The sequence below is a fragment of the Bison bison genome, unplaced genomic scaffold (genome assembly GCF_000754665.1).
Source record: "Bison bison bison isolate TAMUID 2011002044 unplaced genomic scaffold, Bison_UMD1.0 scf7180017864032, whole genome shotgun sequence".
NCBI lineage: Eukaryota > Metazoa > Chordata > Mammalia > Artiodactyla > Bovidae > Bison > Bison bison.
Genome location: NW_011494604.1, coordinates 3,569,272 through 3,590,282, shown reverse-complemented (window position 1 = coordinate 3,590,282; position 21,011 = coordinate 3,569,272). Strand labels below are relative to the sequence as shown.

At 37.1% G+C, this 21,011-nt stretch overlaps 1 protein-coding gene across 3 annotated transcripts in view; it reads left to right on the top strand.

Annotated features, from left to right (window-relative positions):
* Positions 1-21,011, top strand: part of SNX4 (sorting nexin 4) — a 52,602-nt gene that overhangs the window by 16,208 nt on the left and 15,383 nt on the right. For all 3 annotated transcript variants that reach the window (XM_010834289.1, XM_010834292.1, XM_010834291.1), the window contains 5 exons: positions 2,060-2,195; positions 2,273-2,422; positions 2,855-2,902; positions 11,038-11,093; positions 14,623-14,695. In XM_010834289.1, the coding sequence (XP_010832591.1) occupies positions 2,060-2,195; positions 2,273-2,422; positions 2,855-2,902; positions 11,038-11,093; positions 14,623-14,695 (463 nt within the window). The remainder of the gene's footprint in view (positions 1-2,059; positions 2,196-2,272; positions 2,423-2,854; positions 2,903-11,037; positions 11,094-14,622; positions 14,696-21,011) is intronic.

The following is a 21,011-nucleotide window of genomic DNA, read 5'->3' as shown; positions in this document are numbered from 1 at the left end:
AATTTTGAGCATTACTTTACTAGTGTGTGAGTTGAGTACAATTGTGCGGTAGTTTGAGCATTCCTTGGCATTGCCTTTCTTTGGGATTGGAATGAAAACTGACCTTTTCCAGTTCTGTGGCCACTGCTGAGTTTTCCAAATTTGCTGGTATATTGAGTGCAGCACTTTCACAGCATCATCTTTGAGGATTTGAAATAGCTTAACTGGAATTCCATCACCTCCACTAGCTTTGTTCGTAGTGATGCTTTCTAAGGCCCACTTGACTTCACATTCCGGGATGTCTGGCTCTTGGGATTATCTTGGTCATGAAGATCTTTTTTGTACAGTTCTTCTGTGTATTCTTGCCACCTCTTCTTAATATCTCCTGCTTCTGTTAGGTCCATACCATTTCTGTCCTTTATCCAGCCCATCTTTGCATGAAATATTCCCTTGGTATCTCTAATTTTCTTGAAGAGATCTCTAGTCTTCCCCATTCTGTTGTTTCCCTCTATTTCTTTGCATTGATTGCTGAGGAAGGCTTTCTTACCTCTTCTTACTGTTCTTTGGAACTCTGCATTCAGATGCTTATATCTCTTATGTGCTATTAAATATTTGTTAAATGATTGGATAAATGGGGTAGTTTTGTGGTCCAAAGAAAGTCTTTTCTATGCTTTTAGGTGGCTTCTGCTGACTTGTTTTTGTGGCCTTTGAAATAAAACCAAGTGAAAACAACTTGTAGCAGCTCTTCTAACAGCCTTTAGATGTACTGCCTATAGGCTATATTTATCTACTTTTTAGCAAGATTTGGGCTCTGTTGGTAATGATTTTGAATAATCTGAAACTTTATATTAACCCAAGATATTTTTTTTTTAGCTGAAGTTGAAAATCTGAATTAGAATAGTTTTAGTCAGCTAATGGTTAGGTCAACTCTTTAAAATGAATTATCATTTAATAATCCTCTATCTTGCCATGAAAGCCATTTGTATATTTTGAATTTCATATTATGTTTCCCTTTTTATTACAGTGAATTAATTTAGCAAACTTAATATATAAATGATAAAAACATTGAACATCTTGTGTTGAGCATGGCATGATGTATACATTTTCTCAAGACTTTATTCTGAGACTGATTTAGCCTCTCTGCCTTTATACTGTACATGTACAAATGCACATTTTGGTTATATGCATGTTTCTTGGAGGAACTGTAAGTTATTTTCAATTAGGAAATAGGAAGGTTCAGATAATGTTTAGAAGGCTGATGTTTTTTAATAGTCATTATGCTAGCAGAAATCATAAATAGTCAAAATAATTTCAAATACTCTTTTTATGATTTTACCCAGCTTTCCTCCAAATTGAACTTTTATATGGATGATTCATGGCATCGCCTGCAGCTCTTTATAGTAAATATAAGACTAAAATTGATTTGTTACTTCCCTTCTTGCCACTGTTTCAGAGTTAATTGACATTTTACTTTTGTGGATCTTTTCTGGTACTTGGATGCATCTGATTCATTGATGATGTTAAATTGAGGGTTTTTTTGGTGTCATGGTCTTTGGCATGAATGTTATTCTCTCATGGTGGCAGGAATTGTTCTTTCATTGTGGCAATTAAAAGTAATTTTTCTTTAATGAAATGCTGATGAAGCCAGACTTGCACTGTATTGTAAAGCCAGCCATTATGTTAACTGAATTATTTTACATTGAGGCTCTTGTTGAGAAGAGTATTCCTAATATGACTATTTCTCTCAAGTTCAAATAGGTTTTCTATAATGGAGCAAAGTGGTTAGGAGTGAGGGCTTGGGAATCAGATGGATCTGTGTGCTCTACCAACAAATCTTTGTGATTGAAGGAAGAGCATATACCATGCAGCTGCTTCCTCATCTGTGAAGTGGGGACAGTAATCCCTGCTTCACCAGGTCTGTTGTAGGGGTTAAATAATACATGAAATGTTCTCAGTGCCTGGTTCATAGCCCTCCTGGTTCATAAGCATTCAGTAAATGGAGTTATCAGTTTTAAAGGAGGTCGTATGTATGCATTTGTATTTTTAAAAAACACTAGAAATCTTATTCTGTCTTTTTCAGGTCAGTTGAACATAATGATGGTCAGAGCGTCCTAACAGACTCACTGTGGAGGCGGTATAGTGAATTTGAGTTGTTGAGGAACTACCTTTTAGTGTACTATCCACATATTGTTGTGCCACCTCTACCAGAAAAAAGGGTAAGGAGTGAAATGGTGGTGTAGTTTAGAAGTAGTTAGCGCTGAGACTGTTCTTCATGATTGTTTTTTTTATCTAGGCAGAATTCGTTTGGCATAAACTCTCTGCTGACAACATGGACCCGGATTTTGTGGAAAGACGACGAATTGGTTTAGAAAATTTCCTCTTGAGAGTTGCTTCACATCCCATCCTTTGTAGAGACAAAATCTTCTATTTGTTTTTAACACAGGTATTTTTCTTTTATTTAGTCTTTTAAAAAATTTCATTTTACTTGGGATTTTAAACATTTTAAATTGTGGACTGCTGCTGCTTAAGGATTCTCTTGGAGCCGCCCTTTGTTAATTTATATGTATTTTCACAGTTTGTTTTGTTTTGAATTTCCAAAGTATTATATCATTCTTTTGGTTAACATTTTTATACTTAAAGATACTAAAGATGGTACTTTTTGGTATCACTTAAATGGTATCAAAGTTAGTCTTTAGTTTTTTGAATCCCGGATCTATAAAATTTGGGGGCTGTCTCCGGTAATCTTTTGGAATCTGGATTGTATGTGCCTCTCCCCCATCTCCCATGAAAGAAGAACAGAACGATGGGTATTTAATTTGGGATATTACTTATGGGCTATTTTACAGTGATATCTAAAGTTATCTTTAATTTTTAGGAAGGCAACTGGAAAGAGACAGTAAATGAAACTGGATTTCAGCTGAAGGTAAGGGTAATTGTATGAAATAATGTGTCATGTCCATATACAATTTCTAGCACAGTGCCATGCCTTAATGGATACTTGCTATTTATTGAATGAGTGAATGTTGGAAATAGGCTTTACGTCTAATATCACTGGTAATTTTAAAGAAACAATGCGGTTTATTTTTGATTGGTGTAATTTTTGGTAATAGTGAGACTATAATGGGCATATTTATGTGTGAATTTAATTCTCTTGGGAAAGAACATTTTGAAGCAGTAATTCACGTTTAAGCTATAGATTTTCCCCGCAGTATACTCACATTATGCTTTTTATGTTTTTTTCTTTCCTCTGTCCTTGTCACTGTCACTCTTAGTGGAGCCCACATAATTGCTAACTCTATTAGATAGAAAAAACACTTCTAAAGGGTTGAACTTGGGTTTTCTTATCTTAATAGGCTAAAAGAGTAGCCATCCGTCATGCTTATTTTGTATACTGAGACACGGTGGCCAGTTTTGAGTGGGCATAGGATTCATTTTGTATTAGTGATACAGGTTTAATTAGATTTTGATTGCTCATCATATTGATCATTAGAATTAGTGTTTGGGAATGGAACTGTTACCTAAAAATTAAAGACCATGTCAGTCATAAGATGACTACCCTCACTCTGCTCTGCTCTCCCCTCCCTCTGGTTTACAAAAGTAATTTAACACTGCATATTTTTAAAAGTTTTCATCTTTTACGTAAACAGAATATATAAGTAGGAAAAGTAATATAAATTGATATATAAATTGATAAACAGTTCATATGATATTGCAGTAACAGAAGTTCAATAGGTTTAGGCAGCAAGAACAGAATGTCTTTACAGTAATTTTCAGAACTAGAGATTTATGCATTGGCATATAGGTATTTTAATTTTAACACAAAAAGACAGGAGAAAACATTTTTTTCTGCACAGAAAATGTAATTAAGTATCTAATTTTGTCATAAACCAATTTTAACTTACTGGTTCAACTTATGAGTTATCTGAAACTTCAGATAACATGAAAAAATTAGTGTTTTCTTAGCTGTAACTCACTATAGTGCTCAAAGAGAGAATAATAGAATTTTGAAGATGATTTGAAATAACTCTGAACTTTAAAAAATTGTTTATATTTTGATAGAATTTTATGAGAACTAGTCCAGGATTTCTTAGGAGCTAATAATGAAGAAAAGAACAAACTAAAATATTTTTTTGGTGATGCTCTTTATATAATAGAAAATTTAAAAACTGTTAACTTTTTAAGAGTTTCATTGATTTAGTCATTATTTTAGTAACTGGTTATCAGTTGTTTGTCCTTAGCACAGTTTTTGGGCGTAACTGGGTGGCCTTGAGAAAATTCATGAATTTCCCCATCCATTTAGACTATTCTGTTTACAAAGTGCCTTGAATCTTGTGTGTCGGTGCTACCTAAGTGTTTAGATATAATGTTTTATATTTGGGTAGCCTTACGGTAAAATCCTAGTTTCACTTTTATAAAATCTTTGAAAGGTAATACTCTGTTGAGTTCAGTTCAGATGCTCAGTCATGTCCGACTCTTTGTGAATCGTAGCACACCAGGCCTCCCTGTCCATCACCAACTCCTGGAGTTCACTCAGACTCACGTCCATCGAGTCAGTGATGCCATCCAGCCATCTCACCCTCTGTCGTCCCCTTTTCCTCCTGCCCCCAATCTCTCCAAGCATCAGAGTCTTTTCCAATGAGTCAACTCTTGGCATGAGGTGGCCAAAGTACTGGAGTTTCAGCTTTAGCATCATTCCTTGCAAAGAAATCCCAGGGTTGATCTCCTTCAGAATGGACTGGTTGGATCTCCTTGCAGTCCAAGGGACTCTCAAGAGTCTTCTCCAACACCACAGTTCAAAAGCATCAATTCTTTGGCGTTCAGCCTTCCTCACAGTTCAACTCTCACATCCATACATGACCACTGGAAAAACCATAGGCTTGACTAGACGGACCTTTGTTGACAAAGTAATGTCTCTGCTTTTGAATATGCTAAGTTGGTCATAACTTTCCTTCCAAGGAGTAAGCGTCCTTTAATTTCATGGCTGAAGTCACCATCTGCAGTGATTTTGGAGCCCCCAAAAATAAAGTCTGACACTTTGCACTGTTTCCCCATCTATTTCCCATGAAGTGATGGGACCGGATGCCATGATCTTCGTAATACTCTGTACACAGTGTTAATAATTTGAAAAGTAGGAATTGAAATGGACTAGACATAAAATGTATAGGGAGAATTTGGAAACATTTGCAAGGAAATGGAACCTTTTGGACTAACACATGCATGTTTGTGCATGCATACATTCAAGCATGTACATGCATCTGTGTATATCTATATATATAGAGAGAGAAAGACTCACTTCTCTTATCTGGAGGTTGTGTATTTGGTAGTTATAACTAACCTGATCACAGTCAAAAGGTGGGATTTAGAACTGACTTCTGAGATGTTCAGATGGATGTGACATAACTTACTACAGTGTTTACAGATATACTTTGGTCCTTTCACATAGTATCCAATTAATTTTATTGTAGTTATCCAAACACACTTGACTATTTTTAGTCGGCAGCCTACTAGAAAGTTTTAAAGGTCTAAAGGTGCATACTGCTGGAGATAGGCATACTGTGACAATAGTGAGAATTGACAGCGAGCCTGCTGGTAAAGTATAACAGTGATATGAGCGTCAGACACTGCAGTACTGGGGTCTGTGGCATGGTGCCGAATCCCCACTCACCTTTGTAGCCTCTCGGGCTTCATTGCATCACAGGTGGATTCAGTATTAGTTGTTTATAGTGGTTACTTTGAGGCTTCCAGAGAAGGTTGAATTGCTGTCTGAGTACTTATAATTCAGTGTTTTTTCTTCTTCTTCTCCTTCTTTTTAGCATGTAACTAGTATTTTGATGTAAAAAATTTTTTTAAATTCAGTGTTTCTTCAAGTGTGGTCAGTTGGCTTCATAAGTCTCAATATGTTGGGATTGTTCAGAATACTGAATCCTAGAATTCATTGCAGGCATATTGACTCCCATGGGCCAAAAACTTGACAAACATTGTTGTAAGATGACCAATAAGAATGTTTTTAGGAAGATAATTTTAAAAGATTATCAAAATTGGTAAGAAAAAAAAGTTTAGAACCAAAAGCAGCATTTTTTTTCTGAATATCATTAACATTAAATGTTTACTATGTGCTTAAGCACTGTACTCTGATACAGTGTTCATGGTTTTTTTGCTGGCAGCTGCCTCAGTACCTTTGAGGTTAGTTCAGTATTATCCCAGCTTTTTAGGTCAGGAGAAAGTGACTTAACCCACGGTCATATAGTTATAAGTGATAGAGGCTGAATTAAAGTCCAGGCCTTCATAATTACCATCCTGTATTACTTATCTTTTCACTAGCTACTTATATAATTAATGTATATAAAGATGATTGGTAAAGGAATGTTGGAAACTATATTTCAGTGAAAATGAGATTCTTCTGAGTCAGACTGGAACTAATATAGTGTTATAGGTCAATAATGAAAGTGAAAGTGAAGCCGCTCAGTCGTGTCCGACTCTTTGGGACCCCATGGACTGTAGCCTATCAGGCTCCTCTGTCTATGGGATTTTCCAGGCAAGAGTGCTGGAGTGGGTTGCCATTTCCTTCTCCAGGGGATCTTCCTGACCCAGGAATTGAACCCGGGTCTCCCACATTGCAGGCAGATGCTTTACTGTCTGAGCCACCAGGGAAGCCCAGGTCAATAATCCTGCAATTAAAAAAAAGAATATTTGAACTTGGCTATTGGATTGTCATCATCAAATTGAAATAATAGCTTTAATTTCTCCCTTTTAGACATGTTTAATCTGTAGTTTGGGCCTGCTGCTGCTGCTGCTAAGTCGCTTCAGTTGTGTCCGACTCTGCGACCCCATAGACGGTAGCCCACCAGGCTCCCCCGTCCCTGGGATTCTCCAGGCAAGAACACTGGAGTGGGTTGCCATTTCCTTCTCCAATGCATGAAAGTGAAAAGTGAAAGTGAAGTCGCTTAGTCGTATCCGACTTTTAGCGACCCCATGGACTTCAGCCTACCAGGCTCCTCCATCCATGGGATTTTCCAGGCAAGAGTACTGGAGTGGGGTGCCATTGCCTTCTCTGAGTTTGGGCCTAATAGTTTACATTTTCTTAAATATTTTGAGTATTATACTCAACAGGATAATTGTAAAAATTTAGTTTTATAAAAGTCTGTGCTTTATTATTTTTGGCCATGCTACATGACTTGTGGGATCTTGATTCACCAACCAGGTATTAAACATTCAACGGAGGCCCTTGACAGTGAGCACACAGAGTTCTAACCACTGGACCGCTAGGGAACTCTCTCCCCTCCCCTCCCCTCCCCACTCTTGTTCTTCATTTAACACAAATATGAGCAACAGACTTTTTCATCACTGTTATATATTGGCATTCCTTCGTTTTTCTTGGATGTCTATATGATAACTTCTGTTAATTCACTGAAGGGAGAGCAGAGAGTTTCTCTTTAGAGTAATGAACATATTAACTAGTTACTTTAGTTTAAAGAAATACCATTTTAACCCAGTTGCATGAAAGTAAGTGTCATCCATATGCCCAAATCTTAAATGAATTCAGGCTGACTGGGAAGTATCTAGAACCTTGTTTGTGGCTTGGAGCAGGAACTGCCACAGACAAGATCTGAGCCTTTAGGATCTCTGCTAACTCTGGAAAGTCCAGATGCTAGGTACCTATAGACTGTCGGATACTCTTCTAGGTGCTGTGGATCCAACTGTGGATAAGCTGGAAACATTCATAAGCTCTGTGTTCTTATGGAGCTTATACTGAAGTAGTTGAAGTTGAATTAACATCTGTTTAAGATACTTTAAAAGTTATAGGTGATAAAACAGAAAACAGTTGTCGTTGTGAGATAATATGACAGCTGGAATTTTTTCCCCAGGGATTATTTTGAGCTATGACAGTATAATTTATTGTTCAAATGGAGACAGTTTTGAGAATAAAAAGGGGCTCTGTTAATAATTAGGTTAGGACAGCAGGTGTAAACCAGTAGTACTGTTCTGGGAAAACTGGGTCACATGGTTGAAGAGAACACTTGAGCTGAGACCTGAATAATGAGAAGCCTGCAGGGGAGTCAGCCTAAGGGTCAAGGAAGAAGAATGTTAGAGACAGGGCAAGCTGGTAATGGTTTACTAGATAAGGCTTGGAGGAAGATAAGAATCTGAAAATGAAGTAGAGGAAAGACAAGGTCTAGCACAAGAGAAGTATAGTATGTAATAGGGATTGGAAAGGGAAAGGGAGGTGGGGATTAAAGAATATGGGAAGGTATAAAGTTGGGACTGTAGAATAGTCGGGGTTTTTTTTTTCTTTTCATTCATCCAGTATACTTATTGCATGTTTTTCTTGTGCCAGGCATTGGGAAGTGTTGGGGATACCGGAATGAAAATGCAGTTTAAAGTAGTGCCACGGCGGCTATTGTGCAACTCTCGGGGCCCTATTCACATTGTGTTTTTCTTGTGGCTCTTATATTTTCATGGACAGCTAGGAAACAAGCAAACAGCCCAGGGGATTTCAGACAGTGCTGTAGTAAAGGAGACAAAGTAGGGTGGTATGAGACAGTGGTGTAAGGGCTTCTTTAGATACTTAGTGGGGAATCTGATAAGATGGATGAACGGTAACCTGTCAGATTTGGGTAGGGCTTCCCTTGTGGCTCAGCTGGTAAAGAATCCGCCTGCAATGTGGGAGACCTGGGTTCGATCTCTGGGTTGGGAGGATCCCCTGGAGAAGGGAAAGGCTACCCACTCCAGTATTCTGACCTGGAGAATTCCATGGACTGTATAGTCCATGGGGTTGCAAAGAGTCGGACACGACTGAGTGACTTTCACTTTCACTTAGAGATCTAGCTTTGGGGAGAAGTTTCTGACTTGATGACATTTTAGGCAGTTTCTCTTTTTATGGAATCTTGTGAAATGATGAGCAGATTGAGTGGGGTATTATGATGGACTGACCTGACGGTGTTTGGTAAGCAAGGTTAGGATGGTGATGGTTTACATTTTATATGCCTTCTATAGTGGTAAATTGGTAATATTAAAAGTAAAAAGTAAATTGGTGGGATTCAGTATGAGATTCAGAAAAAGATACACATGAAAATTTTCTTTTTTTACTGATGGGTTTATGTACTTTCATCCTTATTTAAAGAATCTCATTTGCTTGTGCCTATAATGTCACATTGGTAATTTGAAATCACTTAAAGAACACAAGGGAGTAATATATGCCTTAAATTCATATATGCTGTGATTGAAAGGACTTTCACATGCATTAGCTCCTTGGCCCTTGAGATGTAAGAAATGTCAAGAATTGGTAAAATATCCATTTATTTATTAAAAACTTTTTTTGGGGGGGCCATGCCACACGGCATGTGGGATCCTCATTTCTTGACCAGGGATCCAACCTGTGCCCCCTACATTGGAAGTGTGGAGTCCTGACCCCTGGACTGCCAGGGAAATTCCTAAAATACACCCCATTTTAGAAATAAGAGAATCCCCTGAATTCAGTGACAACTTAAGCTTTAGATATTCTTGATAGCTCTTTGAATTGCTTTTGGTTTAAAGTTTTAGGATGCTGGATTTGTGGAGTGGTGTATTATTGCAGTTTGTTTTTTTTTTTTAAGCTGTGTAATCTGGGAAGCCTTAGTTGTTCTGGTTTATTTGTTTTGTTACTTGGGGAGTATTTGTAATTAGGATTTGTAAGTTGGAATGATATAAAATGTTCAGGATGATTGGTATTTTCAAAACCAAATCATGTTATAAAATTGTTAACCGATTGAGCTACACCTTTTGTGAACCCTATTCTTTTGTGCCTTGGTCAGGGGTAAAAATACATTTATGTATATATTTTAAATGAGGACATAGACAAAGAGGATAACTTTGGATATATTAAGTATAAGTTTATACAGTGAAATTATTATTTAGTGTTGATCCTTCTGTCTCTCCTTTGAAATAAGGTAGAAGTGAAGGGGTTTCCCAGGTAGCTCAGTGGTAAAGAATCTGCCTGCCAACACAGGAGATGTGAGCTCTATCCCTGGATCAGGAAAATCCCCTGGAGAAGGAAATGGCAACCCATTCCAGTATTCTTGCCTGGGAAATCCCATGGACAGAGGAAGCCTGGCTGGCTGTAGTCCACAGGGTTGCAAAGATTTGGACACCACTTAGCGACTAAGCAGCAGCAGAAATAACTAAAGGTAGTTAAATAGTTGTGTCAGAATATCTAGAAATAAGTAAAGGTTGTTTAAAAGTTGTGTTGTAATATTTTCTGTCAACTAGAAAGGAATTAATTTGATGTCATCTAGCTTGTTTTTCGGAGAAGGCAATGGCACCCCACTCTAGTACTCTTGCCTGGAAAATCCCGTGGACGGAGGAGCCTGGTAGGCTGCAGTCCATGGGGTCGCTAGAGTCGGACACGACTGAGCGACTTCACTTTCACTTTTCACTTTCATGCATTGGAGAAGGAAATGGCAACCCACTCCAGTGTTCTTGCCCGGAGAAATCCAGGGACGGGAAGCCTGGTTGGCTGCCGTCTATGGGGTCGCACAGAGTCGGACATGACTGAAGCGACTTAGCAGCAGCAGCGGCTTGTTTTAATTTAGTACAGGCATTTCCATATTTCTTTCTTTTCCTAAAATACTGATCATGAAAATGAGAAAAACCAATGTACATTTGGTTTAGATTCCGTCTGAGAATGACCCTCAGTAATGCACAGGCTTCAAAGCAGTAATTTTATTTAGTTTATATATACAGATCATTGTTTTTCTTGATTTAGAGAAAAAGTAAACTACTTTTTGACACAACCTATTCTGAGTTATAATAATGCAGAGCTGTATGCTTGCTCGCCTGTTGGTATTTACAGTTGTTTTACTTTGAAATCATTAACTGTCACGTATTCAATATTAATTTATAATATTTTTGCAGTGTTTAAAAAATAACTACTAGGTGTTTTTGGGGTATGTTTAATGTGTTTGACACAAATAATATGAAGAAAAGTATACTTGAATAGCTTAATTCTAAAGGGAAAATAAAACTGTTTGGATTTATACCCTGAAATATAATTGTATTAAGTGAATAAATTATTTTTTCCAGGCAGACTCCAGGTTAAAAGCGCTTAATGCAACATTCAGAGTGAAAAACCCAGACAAGTAAGGTTTTGTTTTAATAACAGTTACAATGTTGTTTTGAATGGTGCCTATCAATCTATTTAATTTTTCATTTCTGAATGTATGCACTTTATTTGCTAAATATTTTAAATAGTAATTCACATTAGTGAAATCCTTTTACAGTCTAAAACTGATTTTGAAATTTGATGATTTTATTGGGATTAAGGTTGTAAGTAACTGACGTTTTAGAAAATTAAACCACTGCTTTTTCCTGGAAGGATTTCTTAAGTGTTATTGAAGGTATCAGAAAAATGAGGAAAGTAATTTTAATTTCATATAAAATAGGTTTTTCTTAATAGACTTTGCTTGTCAGATATGTGCAAAACTCAAGATAATATCTATTTTAATAATAAACTATCTACTTTGAATGCCAAGAAAACTTGATAAATAAATGCATACTAATATAATAATTTCATGGAGCTATATCTATATGACAATTACCTGACTTCATTAATGTTAGTTTGGAGTTTGTGAGAGCATTTCTGTATTAAAGGAAACTGTGTATTCAGAAATAACTTTCCGGAGGGTGGAATCTAGGTATATAAGATTTGGTTTTGTTCATTCTCGGAATTTGCAGATAATTCAGGCTCTTCATCATACGGACCTTTGCCTGAAGCTTAGTTCAGTTGTACTTTCCAGTTAGAAATGTGCTTAGGTGGATGGGGTTTCTCCATACTTGGCGACCAAGTTTACAAGGTCTGTTAGAATTTCTCTAGTCAGGCCTTCAAGCCTTAACTTCTACATAGTGTACATTCTTAGCAGATAGAGGCCAAGTTTGCATAGTCTGATAGCCTGTTATGCTGATTTTCATAAACCATAACACATTAACGTAATGCCTCTACTTTTTAATATAACTTTTGAATATAAGATGTAAACACTAATATTTTAAAGTTTGGTAATTAGGAAATTGTGATGGTAACCATTGAGGTTTTCACTTTTTTCATAGACTTTGTTTCTTAGAGTAGTTTTAGGTTCCCAGAAAAACTAAGTGAGACATCATACAGAACTCCCGTATCCCCTCTGCCCCTACACTTGCATAGCTGTTCCTGGATACGCACAGCCACCCCTGGTATCCCTTTCCAGCGTGATACATTTGTTACGATTGATCAGCTTGCATTGAATCATCATGATGCCTGTCAAAGTGCATAGTTTACATCAGGGTTCACCCTTGGTGTTATATATTGTATGGGTTTTGAAACATGTACAATGACATGTATGTATCATTATACTATCATGAAAAGTATTTTCATTGTGCTAAAAATCCTTTTTGCTCTCCCTTTTTATCTCTTCCTCCCCATAACCCTAGCAACCACTTATCTTTTTACTGATTCCATAGTTTTGCCTTTTCCAGAATGTTGTATCATAGTACGGAGCATTTTCAGACAGACTTTTGCTTTACAGTATGCATTTAAGATTCCACTGAGGTTTTAATAAAGGTTATGACATCCATAATATATAATAGGTGTTGTCTAGATTAAGAACTAAAATTATGTCACCCTCCAAAAAAAGCTTTGGAAAATTTAAGCAGCAGAGTTTATGACATTGGTGAATGTACATTTGTTAGAGGAGCATGTAGATGAGACAGTTTAAATTAATATTTTAATGTAGCTGTTAGTTAAATGTTTTTTAATGTAATAAAAAATGTATTGTCAATTGTATGTTTGTCTTCCCTTTTCTGACCTACCCATCTTTTCTAGATTGCTAAATTTTGTTTAATATCCATATTATAGAATTTTAAATGTGATATGGCCAATAACATAACCAGGGCAGTTTTTGCTCCTAAGTTCTTGTTAAAGTATATAATTAGTAATAGAATTTGTTTGCTTTAAGTTTTAGATTAGAGAATTATCTATCAGTCATTGTTGTAACAGATTTTTAATATATAGAATCTCTGTTTTAGGTCTAGCTGGCCCAATAAATTAATTATTATTCATACTGTTATTAAAATAGTTTATATCACTAAAATACTTTCTTTCTGTTCTTTCTTAAAATCTAGAAAACCAGAAAGAGTTTCAGAGGGAATACCAAAATGATACTCCTTCATGCATGTTTATTTTTCTTTACACTGTTCAAAGCAGTGAGGAGGAGGACCTCGAGTCTTCTACTTTCTTGTGGCAGTATTTGGCTGATATTTAGGAGGTAGACCAAGTGAGTAATAGAATGTATGGCATGAAAGAGAGGAGAAGGAAAACAGGTGGCACCCAGGTTTCATTCTTTAAACTGCTAGGGAGTACAGAGGAGAGAGATTTGATGGCATGGGGGAAGATAAGTTGAACTTTGGATATATAAGCAGCCACTAATATCTGCTAGCCAGTTGGCATTATAGATACAGCATTTAGGAGAGAGTTTGGGGCTGGAGATAGATATTTGGAGTTAAGCAGCATGTAGATCATAATCGTGAAGCTTTGTGAATAAGTCACATAGAGTACGGGCTTCCCACATGGCACTAGTGGTAAAGAACCCGCCTACCAATGCAGGAGACCCAGGTTTGATCCCTGGGTCAGGAAGATCCCCTGGAGGAGGGCATGGCAACTCACTCCAGTATTCTTGCCTGGAGAATCCCATGGACAGAGGAGCCTGGTGGGCTACGGTCCATAGAGTTGCAAAGAGTCAGACACGACTGAAATGACTTGGCACATACGCACACACATACAGTATGTAGACCAAATAATTGGTTGTAATATGGGCAAGGACCTAGGGCTGAACTCTAAAGAAACCAGTGCTTGAAGGGTGTTTTCCAAAGTATAATCTGAGGATTACCAGCATCTGAATCCTGTGAGTGAGTTTGTTATAAATTCAGATTCCTGAGTCCCACTAGGGCCTCTTTGTACAGTTATGGTGATTATTCATGCCCTCTTTTACTGAGAGGCCCTCAGTTGTGTTTCTGGCAAATATTTTAGGAGTCCTTTGCACACTAAAGTTGGCAGCATAAGAGATGGGTGAAGGAAGTCAGTCCTGCAAAGGAGACTTTAGGAGTGACCAGAGAGTAAAAGGAAAATCATTAGAAATTAACAATGATGTCAAGGAAATAAGTTTTTGAGGAGGGTGAAGTAAGCTGTTACATTGCTGGAAGAGCAGTGGTATCTGAAGTTTCAGGTCGTTATGGAGAATGGCAGATATTAGATTATAGAAACAAAGATTACTGAGCAGCATGAAGATTAGGGTTAGAGATCATGAGTTTATGTTTGTACCAAAAGATTTTTTTAGCACCATAAATTTTCTCCTGTTTTCTTTTTTTCCCCAGTAGTTTTTCATACCAACAAATTTTATCTCTATCTCCGTTCCACGGTGTGAATTATAAAGTATGACATCTTTTCTCAGCTTTAAAAATATCTAAAGAAAATGTGGTTATTTAATTGTAGAACTTTTTGAGTTTGTATCAGTGTGTAAATGTTTAAGGCTAGCATATGGTTAAATAGAATCAGTTTCATTATTCTCAGGAACTGCTGTTTTGTCTTTCAGTTTTTGACTGCTCTTCATGAAAAAAATGATGTTTTGTTTCCTATTTCAGGAGATTTATTGAACTAAAACACTATAGTGATGAACTCCAGTCTGTCATCTCACATCTTCTTCGAGTCAGAGCTGTAAGTGGTCACCAGAAGCTTTTTGACAGGTGTTTTTATGGAAGTGCTTCTCATTTAATCATTATGTTTTTAAGTAATGGAAGGTGTTTATGATGAATAACTGATTTTTATATTCAAATTTGGTGTGTTATTCACCTAAATAGCATTTTTTAAAAATTGTGAAATTTTTTCTGGCATAAATAACTTAAAGAATTTTAACCTATTGTTTTTTCTGTAGTCTATATATGGTTTCTTGTTTTTTTTTTTCTTAGTGTATGGTTGTTTTGACATTTATCAAAGTGCCTACCATTTCAGCATTGGAATATAATTTTGTGACTTTGATGTACATATTCTTTTATTCTTTCAAGATTTTTTTTTAAGGTTGGTGAATAGTTAATATTAAGCCATTCTGCATCTGTGCTCTTAAATTATACTAAATAAACTTATGTAGGGTAATGGTCTGCTATGACATGAGGAACTAGAAATATACCAATAATGATTGTACTTACCTGTAGAGTTTGGCTGTAATAGACATGGAGAAATATATTTTTGGGTAGATTAATGTAGTACCTGAAAAATATCCTGTGGGGTAACCTAGAGAAAACCTTAGAACTGGTCTTAAAGGCTTTGAAAGACACTGAGTTACCAGGTCTATGATCATATCTTACACTCATTGGAATCATCTTGAAATGAAATATATTATCTGGGATTTGTTTTAATGAAAGAATCTGATGGTAAAGGGTGGAGAGTAGGGTCAATTTTAGATGCAATTTAATTGGCCATATGATAATTGTTGAAGGTAAATGTTGGGAAATGGGAGTATATCCTACTATCCTCTACTTTTTGTATGTTTGTATGAAGATTTTCATTAAAAGTATAAAAAAATAAAGTAAGGGAACACTCCTTTTGAACTATCCTCGTATTGACCCAATATGTGTAACCGTCCAGAGTACTATAGGACTCTTTATATAAATTGTAAGATACTTTGTAGGAAAAGAAAAAGGTACCTATGAGAATTACTAGGATAGAGTCAACAATGGGGTATTGAAAAGGACTTGTGAATTGATGAGATAAAATTTCTAGGCCTCTAGTTGCTTTGAAGTTACCTAAACAAATAAGGCAACAGTTCTTAATGGAAAGTGAAGGTGGGGTCAGAGACACCCCAGAAGACTGGAAGAACCCTTCATACTATTTTTGTCTTCTGTCAAAAAACCTGGAGAATTTACTTAAATTAGAGGTCTGGCTGACTATGAAAGCTGTTTCCTCTTAAAGACATTCCACCAAAGGGAAGAGGGGGCACACTCTAGAAGGTGTCATGCCACAGGAAGCTGGACGGTGCTGGGTGTCTTGGGTAGGCAGAGGCACACTGTTAAGCAGTCACATACCAGCTCCAGGTATTGAGAGGTTCTCAAGCAGTCGTTCACATCCAGAAGAAGCAAAGGGAAAAGGCAGAAAAACCAGCCAGAGTCAGATTTATTGGAAATAGCAGAGATGAGTTGGTGAATTGAACAAAGTGTAACAGTTAAAACCCAGAGAATCTGTAAAATGCAGGGAATAAGTTTGAATGATATCTAAAGGAGGGAGGAAATAACTGTCACTGTTGTGAAGCTGTGCTGCAGATCATCTAGCCTGCAAGAAGGTATGGGTGATTGCCCTCATAAAGCAAGTAAGAAAATTATCACAGTCAAGGTAGGATATCCAGTGATCATATTTGGCTTTCTGCTGAAAGTATATTTTTGAATGTGATTAATACTTAATAATCTTTAGAGATCATGATAAAATGTAATAGTGATGTTACAGAAAATTTTGAGTCTCACACACAGCTGTTTCAATACTTTGTACATTTCATTTTGAGGGCTTCCCTCGTGGCTCCGTGATAAAGAAACTGCCTGCCAGTGCAGAAGAGGCGCAGGTGACTTGGGTTTGATCCCTGGGTTTGGAAGATCCCCTGGAGAAGGAAATGGCAACCTACTCCAGTATTCTTGCCTGGGAAATCCCACGGACAGAGGAGCCTGGCGGGCTACAGCCTGGTGGGTTGCAAAAGAACATGACTTAGTGACTAAACAAGAGCAACGCTTCATTTTAGCCCTGTTGTTCTTCTAACTATTTTTAACCATGCCAAGCTTGTTTCTGGTCTTTTATTTGCTCTTTCCTGGGCCTGTACCATTCTTCCCCCATGGATCCTCATTTGGCTTATTCTTTTGTTATTCAGTTACTGGTTCAAATACCTCTTGAGAGAAATTATCTTTCTTGAGCATCCTATATAAAATGTGGTGCAGGTTTCTATGGTTTCTGTCATTTTCCGTAATTCCGAACTTGTTAATTATCTCCTCTACTAGTATATACGTGAGCTCGTAAGAGCAGGAGCTTTATTTTCTCACTGCTGAATCCTGAGAATAATGCTGGACTCAAATAGCACCCACTATGTATTCATTGAATGGATGAATAAATAAATGTATGTGCTGACAGTTTTATGTTTTAAAAAATCTTGAAAAGCAGTAAGATAAATTGCTTCTTGAACTTAATTATAACCAACCAAGGGGAATTGGTTAGTAATGTATATATGACAAGAACTTTTAAAGAAAATGACCTTGTCATCAAAGAGCTTGTAATACACAAGTAAGAGAATTCTGGGTATAGATATTTGCCCTAGACTTTATGAAAACAGGCTTCAGAAACTTAATTGACCTGAAAGACTGCTTGAGCTCTTCAAAGGTAAGACAGCACTTGATAAACAAGATAAATGCCAGTGAAAAATATGGAATAGCTAAAATCTTGATTTATACTAAAATTAGGAAAAAGGCTTTTTAATCATTGACAGTAACATAAAAGTTAAAAATGGAAGGTTAGAACCCAACACTGGTAGAATCCTGAAAACAACAGAGATCACCACAGGGAGGGCCTTTTTGTAACATTCAGTGTCAAGAGAAGAAGGCTTAGACACTGTTGGAGACATGATGACTTATTAACAGATAAAAAGAAAATACAATTATTTGGCTATCTTTTCTGTTGAGGAAAATTCTTTTCAAAGTCTTGATAGAAAAGGCAAAAAATAAATGACTTACAGGTTAAAGAGTTAATATTTAAGGTATTAAAACAGAACCAGAAAGGGTAGGTAGTCTTAGATTGAGAGGAGCTGGAGTTAGCACTTTCTCTGCTGTTTACTAAGTTCTTCAGGCCAATCCAGAGACCTTTCAGAGTTTGTTTTCTTGGAGAGTATCTGCCTGGTACACAGTAGGTACTGCATAAATATTTGTTATATGAATGAGTGTGTTATTCATAGAGTTGTGATATTCGGATGAGATAATCCATGTTTCATAAACTAAAACAAAAGGAAAAGGTACTAATATCTAATATTTTGAACCGTGGTGTTGGAGAAGACTCTTGAGAGTCCTTTGGGTTGCAAGGAAATCAAACCAGCCCATCCTAAAGGAAATCAGTCCTGAATATTCATTGAAAGGACTGATGCTGAAGCTGAAACTCCAATACTTTGGCCACCTGATGTGAAGAACTGACTAATTGGAAAAGGCCCTGATGCTGGGAAAGATTGAAGGCAGGAGAAGAAGGGGATGACAGAGGATGAAGATGGTTGGATGGCATCAACGACTCGATGGACATGAATTTAAGCAAGCTCCAGGAGTTGGTGATGGACAGGGAGTCCTGGCATGCTGTACTCCATGGGGTTACAAAGAGTCAGACATGACTGAGGACTGAACTAAACTGAACTGATCTAATATTTATTATATTTACTGTTGTATATAAGCCAACTATGGTGTGTTATTTTTACCTAAATCTGACAGTGGCCCTTTGAAAGTAGGTGCTATGACTGTCCCCAGTTTCTAGATAAGGAAGCAAATCCCTTATTTTCTACAATCATAGTTGCTGCCTTTCTAGGGGAAATCAAATTTAGAAGGGAAGGAGGATTGCTTGACTTTGCTAATACGCTAACTATGTAAATTGAAAGTATTGAGCTACTATTTAACATTTAATTTGTAGTTATTTGTATAGATAACATATCTAGTGTTTGTGAAATATTCAGTGATGGCAATGTAAAGTCTTAGGTACAACTCCTTTGGGAAAGATTTTAGCAGTACTGTCATGAATCTTAAATCTCATGATTGTTGCCTCCTTAGGAGATAATTCTGGAGAAGGCAATGACACCCCACTCCAGTACTCTTGCCTGGAAAATCCCATGGACGGAGGAGCCTGGTGGGCTGCAGTCCATGGGGTCGCTAAGAGTCGGACATGACTGAGTGACTTCACTTTCACGTAGGAGATAATTCAGAAGAAAAACTGTGTCCAGATTTTTAAAATAAGATCATTTAATAGACTGTCATAAAACTTTGTCCTTTTTAACATTTAATCTGCTACTACTTCAGCATGGATAGGGAAGGCATTCTTAGCATAGTTCCAAATGATTTCAGAGCTGGGGAGGATGATACGATGAGTCTGTCAAGTTTCTTCTGTTGTCATATTATTTGCTAGGTGTCAGTCCTTTGTTGTCAGTTGTTAAGATGATCAGTTTTCAAAAAGAAAGACTTGTCAACAGAATTGAAATTGAGTGGCAGTCTAGACTAAATCATTGGGTCTAGCCCCTTTTCCCTGGCACCACGATTCTTGATTACCAGTGACCATTGAATTAATCTGGTTCTGTTGCTGTTTAGTCCCTGTGTTGCATCCGACTCTTTTGTGATGCCATGGACTGTAGCCTACCAGGCTTCTCTGTCCATGGAATTTCCCAGGCAAGAATACTGGAATGGGTTGCCATTTCCTTCCCAGAGGGATCTTCCTGACCAAGGGATTGAACCCACATCCATCTCCTGCATCTCCTGCATTGGCAGGTGGATTCTTTACCACTGAGCCATGGGTTTTAATAATTCATGATTTATTTCTTGGCCATTTTTATCTTTACTTTTCTGTAGAAATGCTCATTTTTGGTCTATAGTTTTTCTTTGCTTCATCTTTTTTCTCACTGCCTGATGATCTGGGTACTAGTCATCTTGTGTTTTAGTTGGCTAGCACAATTTACTTCCATGAGTAGTTGATACCAGAAACATTACTGCTGGTTCAGTAACAACTGCTGAGTGGCTCTGTGTTGCCTCATTCTCTAGTAGAGTGGTTCCTTGTGTAGTTGCTCATCTTTTTGGCGTATGAGAACTCTTGCCTCTTTTTGTCGAGCTCTGTGGACTAGAGTATTTTCCAGAGCTCTAATTATTATGATTGAAGCTCTTTTTGTATCAGCTGCATGGAGTGATAAAATTTAAAGAAAAACAAAACAAAACAAAACTTTTAAACACCTGGAATTCAAAGCTTTATCTTTGCACGTTTATTTTGGATATGTATTTTGTATTTAAGTTGCTCTAGTTTTTATACTTACGTTGTTATTTAACAAACTCTTTCCCTCTCTTCCATGCTTAGTATCTTAGGTAGATGATGAAATGCTCAGCTTTCAGGAGGAGGTTTGATTTTTAAAAGTACAAGAATCTAGAAAAGTTAGTAGTCTAGAATGGCATTTTCCATTTTGTCATCTTTAGAATGCCAGTCCTATAATGTGGTCCCTACCGCAAATCACCCTCTCTCAGTAGTCCTTATTCATATATAGTGTTAAAGATCTAAAAAGTCAGGCAGAAAAAAAACACAACAACCTGTTAAACTTTTAAATCTCATTGCTTCCAAAATTTATTTAACAATGGAACTCATTTAAACAACCAGTCAACACTCTGTAGGACTCTCAAAAAATAATTGGGAAGTAATGTCCCAGAGTAATTAGTTTCGAGGTCTGCGGACAACCCTGAAAAGTTTCAAGCATAATAAAGACTGAACTTTGTACTGGAAGTGGAGTCTAGTACGTTAGTTGGCAAACTTTTTCTGAAGGCCAGATAGTAATTATTTTCACCTGCTCGGGTCGTATGGCCCTTGTTGAAGCTGTTCAACTCTGCTATGAAAACAGCTGTGGGTAGTGCTAGCGTGAATGAGTAAGACTGTTCTAGTAAGACTTCACAGAAACCAGCTGCAGACTGGTAGTGTGCTCCCCCTCATCTAGCAGGCATGTGTTTCTTCATAGCAGGTCAAGGAGAGATGGAAAGCACTTCCTGATCCTCTTATACCAGTTCCAAGTTTTACAATGTAGTTTACTGACTTTTAAGCTGAAGTGTTGAACGGGTTAAGATTTATTGTACGGCTAATGCCTGTTTCCTCAAATTACTCATATTTGAGTAAGGAATTTGGCCACCTGATGCGAAGAGCTGACTCATTTGAAAAGACCCCGATGCTGGGAAAGATTGAGGGCAGGAGGAGAAGGGGACGACAAAGGATGAGATGGTTGGATGGCATCACC